The sequence below is a fragment of the Chlorocebus sabaeus genome, chromosome 9, assembly GCF_047675955.1.
Source record: "Chlorocebus sabaeus isolate Y175 chromosome 9, mChlSab1.0.hap1, whole genome shotgun sequence".
Lineage (NCBI taxonomy): Eukaryota > Metazoa > Chordata > Mammalia > Primates > Cercopithecidae > Chlorocebus > Chlorocebus sabaeus.
Window position 1 is genome coordinate 43720924 of NC_132912.1, and position 13622 is coordinate 43734545.

The 13622-nt window shown below is 37.0% G+C and overlaps 1 protein-coding gene across 1 annotated transcript in view; it reads left to right on the forward strand.

The window, feature by feature from the left end:
- The window catches only part of LOC140712458 (uncharacterized), a 98675-nt gene that overhangs the window by 70946 nt on the left and 14107 nt on the right, over positions 1-13622 (forward strand). Inside the window, 4 exon segments of the mRNA XM_073019519.1 lie at positions 5555-5778; positions 7353-7521; positions 12969-13060; positions 13419-13484. Coding sequence (XP_072875620.1) covers positions 5555-5778; positions 7353-7521; positions 12969-13060; positions 13419-13484 — 551 coding nt within the window.

Below are 13622 nucleotides of genomic sequence, written 5' to 3' on the forward strand. Positions count from 1 at the left end.
CCAGAGCAACAGAGCAAACTTTCACTTGGCTGCCGCAAAGTCTTCTCCAATGCAATATGTTCTGCAAAGCAGTAAACACCACCCCATTTACCAAGCCAAAAGCCTGGGAGCCATTAGACTTTTGAGGGTGGCAGTAAAAATACTTTACAGGTGAAAAGAAGTCACATATAGGTACAAAGGGTGAGAACATCGCCCACTATGGTTTGCAGGTTCTCTCATGAAGAAATTCCATCGGCCAGGCGCGGTGACCCACGCCTGTAACCCCAGCACTCTGGGAGGCCACAGTAAATGGATCACCAGAGGAGTTCGAGACCAGCTTGGCCATCTCTACTAAAAATACAAAAATTATCCAGTCACGGTGGCACAGGCCTATAATCCCCAGCTACTCGGGAGGCTGAGGTAGGAGAATCGCTTGAACCCGGGAGGCGGAGTTTGCAGTGAGCCGAGATCCTGCCACTGCAGTCCAGCCTGGGGGACAGAGCAGACTCCATCTCAGGAAAAAATAAAAATAAAAAAATAAAGAAAGAAAGAGAAAAAAAGGAAGGAAGGAAGGAAGGAAGGAAGGAAGGAAGGAAGGAAGGAAGGAAGGAAGGAAGGAAGGAAGGAAGGATATCTTTTTGTCTTTTTGTTTACTCCTTGAGTCTGTACTCCTCTTAGGATTTGGTTAGACTAATATAATATGGTGCAGAAGTGATTTTGAGGAACGTCTGAGACTAGGCCTTAAGAGGCAAAGACACTTTCAATGGCACTAAAGTTGGGCTAACAATCTTTGGTTTGTGCCACCAGATTGTCTAATACTCCTACAAATTGCTGGGCAGAGCCAGTGTGCCTCAGCAATGTGTCACTGAAAAACTTGTCATCAGGAATTAATATAAATTTGTATAGAGAGATGTGCTATACAAATATAGATGTGCTATAAAAATACAAATAAGCCCAAATAATATTTTGCCCATGTTAAGGAGAAACTTTCATTCTTTGCATTGAAAGACATGTTTTGTGGAGGCAAAAACCTGGAATCTGGTAAATTATGAGAGACCCAAGTCAGTCATCACAAGCAAGAAGCTTTCTAACATTTGCTGTTGCACAATTCTTTGTGTTTGTGCACCTCAAAAAAAGAAAACCATAAATGACTGCCATTGTTAAACCTCACTTAAAGAATTTTTCTTTAAAATAATAAATTTGTTTTCTAAAATCACATTCTAAAACCATTCTTATTTTGAAGTCAGAACATACAAACATTAATAAAAAAAAATTCTTTTAAGTCAATCACTAAACGATGCCTCACTTATCAATTTATTTCTATATTGTTTATGCTAATGGTCGTCAACAGTCTCTGTAAACAACTGACAACCTCTCACTCACATGTCAAGAAAGTCAGCAATAGGACTATTATCTCAAGGGCCACAGTCACTTAAAAAAGAAAAATTCTACCTCTGAAGATATTTGCCACTGGTTTAAAATCGACTAATTTCTGTTCATTCACTCCTATACAGGTCTGCAGGCTGAGATTTGAAAGGTGGGAAGGAATGTTTTTATCCTGATTATAGGAAGATGGGAAGGAGTAAATAGTCCAACTCACTTACAAAGGGAAGTTGAAAATAACGTTGAGCAGCTAGAGTGGAACCAGCCTCTACTGCCACAGCTGTTCTGCTGCTTCTCCTCTCTCTGCCTTCACTGTGCTGGGCCAACCTCTGCTCTCACTGCTGTTTCCTTGACAACCAAGACAAGATGTCTTCTTTTGCAAATTATTTCTACTCTTGCATTAGAAGACAGTTTAAGTTCTGAGGCCAGGTACGGTGGCTCACACCTGTAATCCCAGCACTTTGGGAGGCTGAGGCGGGTGGATCATGAGGTCAGGAGATCGAGACCATCCTGGTTAACATGGTGAAACCCCATCTCTACCAAAAAAAAAAAAAAAAAAAAAAATTGGCCGAGCGTGGTGGCGGGCACCTGTAGTCTCAGCTACTCAGGAGGCTGAGGCAGGAGGATGGCGTGAACCAGGGAGGCTGAGCTTGGAGTGAGCCAAGATTGGGCCACTGCATTCCATCCTGGGTGACAGAGCAAGACTCTGTCTAAAAAAAAAAAAAGACAGTTTAAGTTGTATGTAAATGGAGGGAAGATATTTACACATCTGCAAGAATTGTGCTTACTCCTTATGAAGAATGCAGAACTAGGTATTAGGAAAGTAACACAGTATGCTCATGAAAGGTCAGTAATTACAAATAGTAAAATGCTTGAAATTTTCAAGTCAAAATAGATTTGTGATTAATAAAATTAATATACCCAGTTGCTGTGGTCTAAAGGTTTGTTTCCCCCAAAATGCATATGTCAAAATCCTAATGTCCAAGGTGATGGTATTAGGAATATGGTCTTTGGGAGGTGATTAGGCCATAAGGGCTTCATGAGTGGGATTACTGCTCTTATAAAGCAGCCAAAGGAGCTCATTCACCCTTCTGCCATGTGAGGTTACGGTGAGAAGATAGCTGTCTATGAGGACACAGGCCTTCACCAGACATGGAATCTGCTGGTGCCCTGAGCTTGGACTTCCCAGCCTCCCGAACTGCGATCAATAAATTTCTGTTGTGGATAAGCCACCTGGTCTATGGCATTTTTTGTACAGCAGTCCAAATTGATGAAGAGGAAAACTAATAATGTTCTTTTTAATTGTCAGAGAATTTTTTTCTCATACACTTATTGGCCCATGACATTCATTAGAGGAGATTATTTTAGGAAGTGTAGTACCCATGAGGTCAATGATATGGGCTTCTTGTCATTTATATTTATTTTTCTTCATCTGTTCTTAAAACTAATTTAAAGAACTTTTTTAAGGCACAGAAAAATACAGTAAAAAAAATTAAAAATAAGAAAACTTGTAGAAAATAGTAGAAAATGTTTCCATGAACCTGAAGTAAGCTGGCTATTGACTGTGTATTTTAATTCTGAAGTTTCTGGTAGCAACTGCAAAAATAGGAAACATAATAGGCGTAGTCATTTTATTGTCCAATAAAACACAGCTTTGGGAGAATAAATCCTTTTCTTGTCATAAATTATGCGTACTCATTACTTGGATCCTTTAATGAGGGGCACTAACAAACATGATTAACATTGCTTTTGCAAACATATGGTCTAAGGGACTGCTCTTATTTTGACCACTATCAACTCCTTATTTCAGGAAGTGCTTCTCTTTCAGCTCCAACCAAGACCTTCCAATGAAAGTTGCTGTGTTCTTACTTGATCATCTCAAGGCATTGGTCTAAGAGAAAGAACCTAATCAAACTTATTTTGGGTTTTTGAATTTAGGAAATCTACTTGGTGGTTCAAGCCACAGAATATAAAATTGAGAACAATTAAAGTTTCATTTTCCATTATGAAGGAAGTGAGTGTGATGAAAATGGAGTTGGCATGCCGAGAGAAGCCAATCAAAAAGAGATAAGGACAGCATTGTTGGCATTTGAGTCTGTAGTTCAAATCTTTACAGAGATTCTTGTCCTATTTTCCCTGCTCATGTGGTTCACCCCTTCCTGTGGACTCTGCAGACCAGTAAGTTATCTCCTTAGTCTAGAGTAGACTCATTTGAGGATCTTTTATTCACAACTGAAAGGCTCTTGGCTAATACATGTGCAAGAATAATTTATATGTCTGTAAATTCTAATGGATGCTTTAATTTAGAGTTTGTTTCTGCTTTATGTAAAAAAAATCACACACTTCATTCTTAGTTTTGGTTACACTTCTTTGAAAAATCACACTGATTGGAATGGAAATTGGGCATGAGAAAGTATAAACAATCTGAACAGAAAGGCCACTGTCAAACTGCATGTCCTAGTTCTGGATAGTGAATAATGTTGACCACAGAGCAGCTAACATATCATGAATCTGCAATCAGTCACTGATCCTTGGTGCTATATTTGTTTTTCCTGTGAGGATTATTGTAGTGCTTTGAGTATGGTAAACCTTAACTAAATACTTTCTGAGCAAACACAAAGTGAAGCATGCACTAACTTTTCTTACATTCAAAGCCATGAAATTAGCATTGTCAGCATGCACTTCAGGTTGGAAATAGTAACAATGCTTCATCTCCATCTTGCATTGCATCATGTAAAATTGCAATCTTCTCATGATATACAGTTACATCCTAATATATCTCTCTGATTTCTATAAGAACAGACAAAAATTCTGTTCATGCTACTTTCATTATGTTTTGGTCTGAGTGACTTCATAATTTACAAGTATATACTGTACAATTCACTGAGAGCTTCTCTTGTCAAAAATACTCACCAATACACATCTCCAGTCTATGTTGACTTTCACTGTTATTCTCTCCACCCCAGAACAGTACAAGCCACTTGTGTGTTGCTTATGATATTGGGTGCACTTACTTTATTTATCCAGCATAAAATCATATCACCCAGAAAGAAAATTTTTTGAGAATCCGAAAAAGAGATATATTACTTTCAGTTAGATTAACTTCATAAGCAAAATAGTTTTTCTTTAGTTTCTTTTAGCACTTCTAGGTCAAAATAAGAAATAGGAGGTGTGATATACAAAATTTTTTAAAGGGATTTTTAAAAGGGATATACAAAAATATATATAAATGTTAAAATTTAAAGTATTATGAAGGAAAAATAGAACATTATAAAGTATCTAGTACCTATGTACAGAAAATACTGCACTATGGGGTTTTTTAAGCATTTTTCTTGAAAATGACTTATTTCTCAAAATTCTTTGAATGCTGATTTCATTTTTTATTGTTCCGTCATCATGCATACTTGCATTTATTTTCCTCTAAGGATTTACTTTTAAGCATTAAACTTAGAAAATGTTCATATAAAGAGGGCTTAGAGACATAATTAGCCCAAGAGACTGATTTATACTTTAAAAAAAAAAATTCTTCTAGTAGAACTTCTCTGAGCAATTTTTCACGTTTTTAATGTTTCTCCCAGTTTAAAATAACATTTTCTAACTGTTAGGAGAAATGTAATCTGCCAAATATTTTTTCTCTATATTATTTTAAATTGAAAGTTAAATGGTGGATTAAACTTGTTCTAATTTTCAATCACAGTGTTTAAAGAATATGTATGGTAATTATGTACATTTTTTTTTTTTTTTTTTTTTTTTTTTGGAGATGGAGTCTTGCTCTGTCACCCAGGCTGGAGTGCAGTGGTGCAATCTTGGCTCACTGCAACCTCCACCTCCTGGGTTCACACCATTCTCCTGCCTCAGCTTCCCAGGTAGCTGGGACTACAGGCGCCCGCCACCACACCCGGCTAATTTTTTGTATTTTTAATAGAGACGGAGTTTCACCGTGTTAGCCAGGATGGTCTCGATCTCCTGACCTCATGATCTGTCCACCTTGGCCTCCCAAAGTGCTGGGATTACAGGCTTGAGCCACCACGCCCGGCCAATTGTGTACTTATTTTATACATATTGTGTACACATTCTCGTTGTGCACACACATACATATAGACAGATTCACCAAGTCAGTCTGTCTAGGAAGACTATCACTAAGTAAATGTCTTACAGCTGATAACTGTTAAAAACTCATTTGTGTTTGAAGCCAATGTTGATTCGTTTTTCTGTGGATTTATGCTGCAGGTTGCTTGTGGTGGATGTCACATGGTAGTTTTTGCTGCTCCTCATCGTGGTGTGGCAAAAGAAATTGAATTCGATGAAATAAGTGATACTTGCTTATCTGTGGCAACTTTTCTGCTGTATGGCAGTTTAACCTCAGGAAATGTACTGCAGAGAACTCTATCAGCACGTATGCGGCGAAGAGAGAGGGTACAGTGGCGGCCTATTCTGTATAATAGTATTATCTAGCACTACAAAGAAAACTAGAAGAAAAAAATCTGTTTTCTTTTTAAATCAAAGGGTCTTCTCAGATAAATTTGCTAAATAAAATTATTAGAGTTAAGTGCTTACAAACTTTTAGAGTTAATTCAGAAAAATTCAGAAAAGCTTAATGCATTTTTTAAAGACACAAACTGGAAAATTTAAATTATAGAAAACCTTTGCATATAGACAATGGTGCTATAAAAGCATCCTTTTATAGTCCTATTTTATCACCTCACATTGAATGCTGAATTGTTTTTTCAACTGCATGTGGCTTGAATTTCACCTTGTTATATGCTTTTTTTTATTATGGTAGTAAAAATACAACAAATATACCCACTTAACAGATTTTTAAGTGTGCAATACGGTATCGTTGACTATAGGTACAATGTTACGTTGTTCAGAACTCTGTAGGACTTATATAATGCTACATTCTTTTGTCTTTCAGTTAAGCCTCATGAGCAGTGGAAGATTGTACACTATAAACAATGAAATGGGAAAACAAAGGAATAAGGACTTCAATTAGAGAGAGGAAATATTCCCTCTTAATTAAATTTAGAGATTTTCTTCTGTGTTTTAAAATTATTGTTCCAATGACATATATATGTGTGTGTGTGTGTGTGTGTGTGTGTGTGTTTTGTTTTTGGGGGTTTTTTTGTTTTGTTTTTTGTTTTTTTTGAGACAGAGTCTCACTCTGTTGCCCAGGCTGGGGTGCACTAGCGCAATCTTGGCTCACTGAAACCTCCACCTCCTGGGTTCAAGCAATTCTCCTGCCTCAGCCACCTGAGTAGCTGGGACTACAGGCGCGCACCACCATGCCCGGCTAATTTTTTTGTATTTTTAGGAGAGACGGGGTTTCACCAAAAACCCCGTCTTTTTAGGAGAGACGGGGTTTCACCAAGGCTGGTTTCGAACTCCTGACGTAAAGTGATCCACCAGCTTCGGCCTCCTAGCATGCTGGGATTACAGGCGTGAGCCATCAAGCCCCGCCCCAATGGCACATATGTTTTTTAAAGTAAATGGTAAATAATTTTTGAAGGTGACATTCCTTTTTTTGAAAATTACTCTAAGTTTCAAAACATGTTTTTTTGAAGGTTCCTAGCAGTTTTATTTGTAATAGCCAACATATTTCTTTTGAAGTAAAAAGGTTAAATCTGGTGTTTTGTTTGAAAAAGCGTATATGGAAAAGTTGACAAATACCCCATCAGTGTTTTGTAGTTGTTGTTAATTTACATCTTCTAAGTAATTTTTTGTTTCTTAGGCAGTGTGGAGAAAATGCACACACACTTTTCCCCCGTTATGTGAAAAATAAAGCTTCCAAATTGAAATTTAGAGCAACTAAGATACAGAGACAACAGAACAAAATGTTTTTGAGCCTTTGGGAATTGAGAAGTAAATGCTGTGGAGTGTTGGCATACTTTGAACTCTTTCTCTTAAATATTTTTGCAACTTTTAGGAAGGTTTATATCGATATTAAATCTATAACATCATTTAATAGTTTGTTTAACCTGCTTATTTTAAAGGAGAGGTCTCCAGATTCTATTTCAATGATGAGAACACTACCTCCAATAGAAGGGACTCTTGGCCTTTCTGCTTGTTTTCCCCCCAATTCGGTCTTTGCACGTTGTTCTGAGAGTAACCTCCTACCGAGCGTCTTATCTGAACAGGACCTCATGCGCCCAGAGGAACCAGGTAACATTTGCTACTCTGTCTGCTCTCAGGATAAATGTGCCTTTTATTCCTGTTTTTATGTTTATCTTAAGATGTTTTCTCCAGTTATTTAAATTGTTCTCTCCCTGGTTAGAACCTAACATCCCTCATTTGAACTCAAATCCAGGAATATCCTTACAAATAGAAAGCACCATTGGTGCCCCAAGACTGCCATGTAACCACAGCAGCGTATCTTTACAGAGCAGTGGGTAACAGTCATAGCACCTTCCTTAACTGTATCCCCTTTAAACCCTGAAACCACTCGATGAACTTAGGAGGGAGTTACAGTCCTCATTTCAGAGATGAGAAAAGCAAGGCTTGGAGAGATCAAGTGACTTGCTCAAGGTCACTCAGCTTATAAATGAAGTGGTCAGAATTTGAATGCAGGTCTTCTGGATCTATGTGAAATTCTATATTTAGGCAGTATAACATAATGGTGAAGAGCATGGAATATGGAGTTAAATTGATCTGGGGTCAAATGCCAATTTTGACATTTACTAGCTGTGTGACTGACTTTGGGAAAGTTACTTAACCTCTCTAAGCCTCAGTTTCCTTGGCTTTGAAATTGATTTAATAATACTGACTTCAGAGAGTGATTGAGAGGATTCAGTGAGATCAGGCATATAAAATAATTAGCATTGAGCCCAGCACCTCTAGAAACACCTCAGTAAATATTGTTATGATTAATATTAATACCTTTACCTCACTACCTGTTAGATACAGATTTCACGTTTTAAGTTGTAATCCCAGCTCTTTCACTATGCTATACCTATTCTAACTAATTTTCTTTACAGATATTTGTGTATCTTAGGAGTGTCTGTATGTTACTGCAGGATGTCTGAAGAGGGAATATTCTCTCTTAATTAAATTTAGGGATTCTCGTGTGTTTTAAAATTATTGTTCCAATGACATATATTTTTTGAAGTAAATGGCAAATAATTTTTGAAGAAGACATTCCTTTTCTGAAAATTACTGGAAGTTTCAAAACATATTTATTTTTTTGAAGATTCATAGCAGTTTTATGTGTAATAGCCAACATACTTCTCTATTTGATAGAGGTAGGACAAGAAACCAGGACCAGGAGATCAGAAAGTAAGCAGTAAATTTGAAATTAAGAAGATAAACCTGTCATCAGGGACTAAGAATCAGGGTCTAGAAACAGATAATTTTTGTATCTTTGAGATCCGGAAGCTAGGCAAAGGGTTGAGGTAATATAGGATTGGGAACTCAGGTAAGAATTGTGGGCTATGGGAATGGGATATTATATCTAACTAGGACCTTAGTAATGAGCTGATTTATTACACCTGACCCACAACTTTTGTATGTTTTCTTTTGAAATAAGAATCTGTGTCTAATGGTACTCTTCAGCCCTGGACATGGAAAAAGTAGTAGATTCTGACAAGCAGTATGTAGTGTGTACAAGGAAAAAAGACATTTATGGTTTAGAGAAAATTGTTTCTCAGTCCCAGAGATTTGAATGTGAAAATATGCATGATTTTGTAGCTAGATCAAAAGGAAATGCCATCTCTTCTTGTCTTCTTGTGACTGCTAACACTCTCTTCTTAATAAAACTTATTTTGAAAGTTGTGTCTAACATATACTGTGACATTTTCTAAATCATTCACAGACTTCAGTCTTTATAATGGAGGAAAAGTATATCAGGATACGTCTTACTAAGGAGGTGTCATTTAAGCTAAAGGATAAGAAAGGGATGGCTACACAAGGAGAATAGATGTATTTCAGGCAAAGAAAATAATATAGGCAAAGGTTTGGAGGCAGTTAAGAAGAAAAAGACAATCAGTGGGGCTAGAACGTGAGAGAAATGGTAATACAAAGCGGTATTGGAGAAAGAGACAGTGAAAAATTATTTATGGTTTTATAGGCCATGAAGACCTACTTGATATGAATGTTTTTCTTAAGTGCAATAGAGAGTCATTAAAAGATTTTAAGCAGTAGACTAATGTATTCCAGTCCTATTTCCACTTTAAGATGATTATGATCACTTCTACCTCCATATAGATTATACAGAGGCCAGACTAGAAATAGGAGGAGTACTTGTGAGCCCTTTGCAAGAGGTGATAATGTATGGACCAAGGTGTTTGCAGCGTAGATGGAGAAAAGAAAAAGAAAAGAGAAGAGGGACGATGTGAAATACATTATAGACATAAAAACCAACTGGACTTGCTAAACTTATGAATGCACCACACATAGGTATGAATTAAAGTTAGGAATCAGGGATGATTCCTAAGCAAGAGGAAGCTTGACACATTTGAGGAATAAAATTAAGAACCAAGCCTTGGATATCTGTGAGGCATCCAAGTAGAAATATCAAGCTGATTGTTGAAACACAAGCCTAAAGTTTAGAAGAGAGCCCTGGACTAGAAATATACATTTGGAAGCCATCAACATAGAGATGGTATTTAAAAGAGATGGGCATGGTAACTTATGCCTATAATCCCAGTATTTTGAGAGGCTGAGGTGGGAGGATTGCTTGAAGTTAGGAGTTTGAGACCAGCCTGGGCAACACAGCAAGACCCCCTCTCTCTATTTAAAATAATAATAAAATCCATGGATGTTGGTGAAATCACCTGCTAGAGAGTCAAGTCAGAAGAGAAGAGGGCCCAGAATGCAGCCCTAAGAACATCTAATATTTGAGAGGTAGAGAAGGAAGAGCTGGCAAAGAAGCCTTCCTCAGCTTTGTCAGCCAGTAAGGCAGGAGGTGGGAAATTAGGACAGTGTAGTGTCGTGAATGCAAAGTACTGCTCAAAGATCAAGGGAAAATAGCTCAAAGAAGTATCCAGTGGATTTGGTATAATGGAGTTTACTGGTGACCTCGACAAGAGCAGTTCTAGGGGAAGATCAGGGAAGAAGTCAGAGTGTTAAGAGTCAGTTATGAATGGGAAATGAGGAAATGAAGAGGAGATAAGATGAGCAGATAATTCGTTTGTGTATTTACCAATGAAGTGGAGCAGAGAAATGGTCTGGCAGCTAGAGGGGGATGTGGGCTCAGTAGAAAATATTGGAGCACATTTGTATGGTAATGAATGAGCCAGTAGTCCCGGAGAGGGAGATAGCACAAAGGAGAGAAAGTATAACCAAAGTTGTAAAGCTCTTGCAAAACAGGAGGGGCCAGCATAGAGAGTGGTCTTTGGTAACAGGAAAAACACATCCTACATTTTAACAGGCAAATGAGAACTTGGGTACAAATATAGGTAGTTGTGTATGTTTGTTGGTGAGGAGATCAAGTGGATCAGATATGATGACTTCTGTTTTCTCAGTCAAATCTGAGGCAAGGCCATCAGTTTAAATAATCTGCTATGTATTTTCCAAACCTATATTCTCTGCCCTCTCCAATGTGTCCTGCGTAACACTTTCCACAGTGATCTTCCTAAGGTGCAATTCAGTTTACATGTGCTCCAGTGTCTTCAGTGAATTCCTAATTATGAAAATGTGTTAATTTTCCTATATAATTCCCAATTCTAGCTTTATCTCTCAATAGTCTTTTCCTTACAATCTTCATTTGGTAATAGGTAGTTTTATGGTAGTAATGTATTATGATAGTCTACAAACAGTGGCTCTTGGGCCAAATCTAGCTGGCCACTTGTTTTTACAAATAAAGTTTTATTGGAACCAAGCCATACCCATTCCTTTATGTATTGTCTGTGGCTGCTTTCTGCTACAATGTCATAGGTTAGTTAGGACAGAGACCATATGGCCCAGGAAGCCTAAGATGTTTACTATATGGCCTTTTAGAGAAAAGTTTGCTGATTCTTAATTTTGATCAGACTGATCTCTTCAGTCTAACTTAGTGGAAAGAACAAGGGCTGTGGAGTCAGACACACCTAAGATTGACACTGGACACCAACAGTCACTGAAACTTAATTTCTTCATTTACAAAATGAGAATATAGTACTTAACCTTCCTTGTTGTCATAGGGTCAGTGTAACATATATAAAAGCATGTGTTTCTGGCACTTGGTAAGCCTTCAAGACAAACTCCTTTCCTCTGCTCATTTGCTCAGACTACTGTTCTGCTGCTTTATTAGGAATGGGCTTCATTGTCTTCCCCTTACACCTCCATCTCTGCCTCTCAGAATTCTACTTATCCTTCTATGTACCTCCATAGTGAAACTTTTCCTGCTTCCCAACATACTTATGTAATTTCTCATAGACTATAACTTCATGGCAGTTAAAATTTTTTAACAACAAACAACAAAATTGTAATTGCTAATACTTAATAAACTTATTACTATATGTATATCAAAACATCTGTTTTATACCTTAAATATAGATGATAAAAAATAAAAAAGAATTAGCAATTACTTAGGTTGCTATTCTGCATATTACCGCACATGGAATAAATACCAAATGATTATTTGCTCATTCAATTCAGTGGATTTAAAGGGGAAGGATCAGTGTGGACTGTCATTTTTTAGTGAAGACTTCATTACGGAGCTACTTCCAAATGTATCAGTGATCAATGAAGGCATAGTGAGAAATTGAGAAAAATGTAAAGTCAAGTAGAGCCTATGACTTTTAATTGTCTACTTTATGATGTGATAACTTTGCAGTTTTCTGTGAAAGGTTCTAGGTATTTATACTAGTTATCTGTTGCTACATTTTAAAAATGACCCTAAAACTTAGCAGGTTAAAACAAAAAGCATTTATTATTTCACACAGTTTCTGAGAGTCAGGAGTCCAGCAGGAGCTTAGCTGGGTGGTTCTGGCCCAGGTTCTTTCATAGGGTTGCAGTCACACTGTCAGATGGGGTTGCAGTTATCTGAAGGCTTGACTGAGGCTGGACGATCCACTTCCAAGCTCATTCACATGGCCATTGGCAGGAGGCCTCACTTCCTTGAGATGCTCACAACATGGACTCCTACAGAGCAAGTGATTGGAGAGAAAGAGAGAGAGTACACGTATGTAGCCAGGGGTGGAGGGGGAGAGAGAGAGAGCAAGAGAGCGAGCACAAGGGTGCATACATGTGTATAACCAAAACAGAAGCTATAATGCTATCACAGGTACGTCTGCTTTATTTTACTGGCTGTGCACATACAGACCAACCTGGTATAATGTGCAAGGGAACTACACAAGAGGATGAACACCAAGAGGATGTAAGTCGTTGGGGCCCTTCTTAGGACTAGCTATTACAGTGCTCGATACCTGGGTAGTTATTTATCCCAAAGGAATAGTGTTTGCCTGTTCATATGAATGAAACAATTGTAATCTAATTGGTGTCAACATTTTTAAACTTTCACAAAGATTTTAAAACCTGTGTCACTGTGAATGAATTCTTTTCAGTTTCCCTGACATGAGGCTAAAGGACTTTTACCTACACTTTATATTATAGAATAATTTCTGTTTTCTCTCCAGTTGCCTTTTACTTTTCTGTTGAAATCTGGATTTCCTTTTTCCCATTTAATCATTCAGATTATTTTCTAGATGAAATGACCAAAGAAGCAGAGATAGATAATTCTTCAACCGTAGAAAGCCTTGGAGAAACTACTGATATCTTGAATATGGTAATGATTTCCTATCTGTTTATCTAAATATGAGTTTGAATTTTAGTTCATTGTGTATGTGAATGTGTGTATACTTCCTATACTCTTATATGCATGAAAACCACTTTCTTGTTTCTTATTTTGTTTGTTATTTTTAACCAACTATATTGAGATATAATTCACATATAAAATTTGTTTTGATCCTCACATTATTAGTATGGCAATTGAGAGTGGATTCTATTACTATCTGAACTGTTTTCCCTTCATTATATATGTATATATGCACACATATATATAAAATTTGTACTCTATATATAGTACAAACACATAGTATATATACTGTATTCTTTTTATAATATATATTTTTTATTTATTTCAGACACACATTATGAGCCTGAATTCCAATGAAAAGTCATTAAAATTATCACCAGTTCAGAAACAAAAGGTATAATATGGAGATTTATTTTCATTATTGTTGATAAGAGCAGTTTAAGTTAATTTTTTGGATGGTTTTTGGAAAGAACACAAGAAACGTAAGCATTTACTTACTTTAGAATTTAAAAGACAGAGGGATACAATGTAG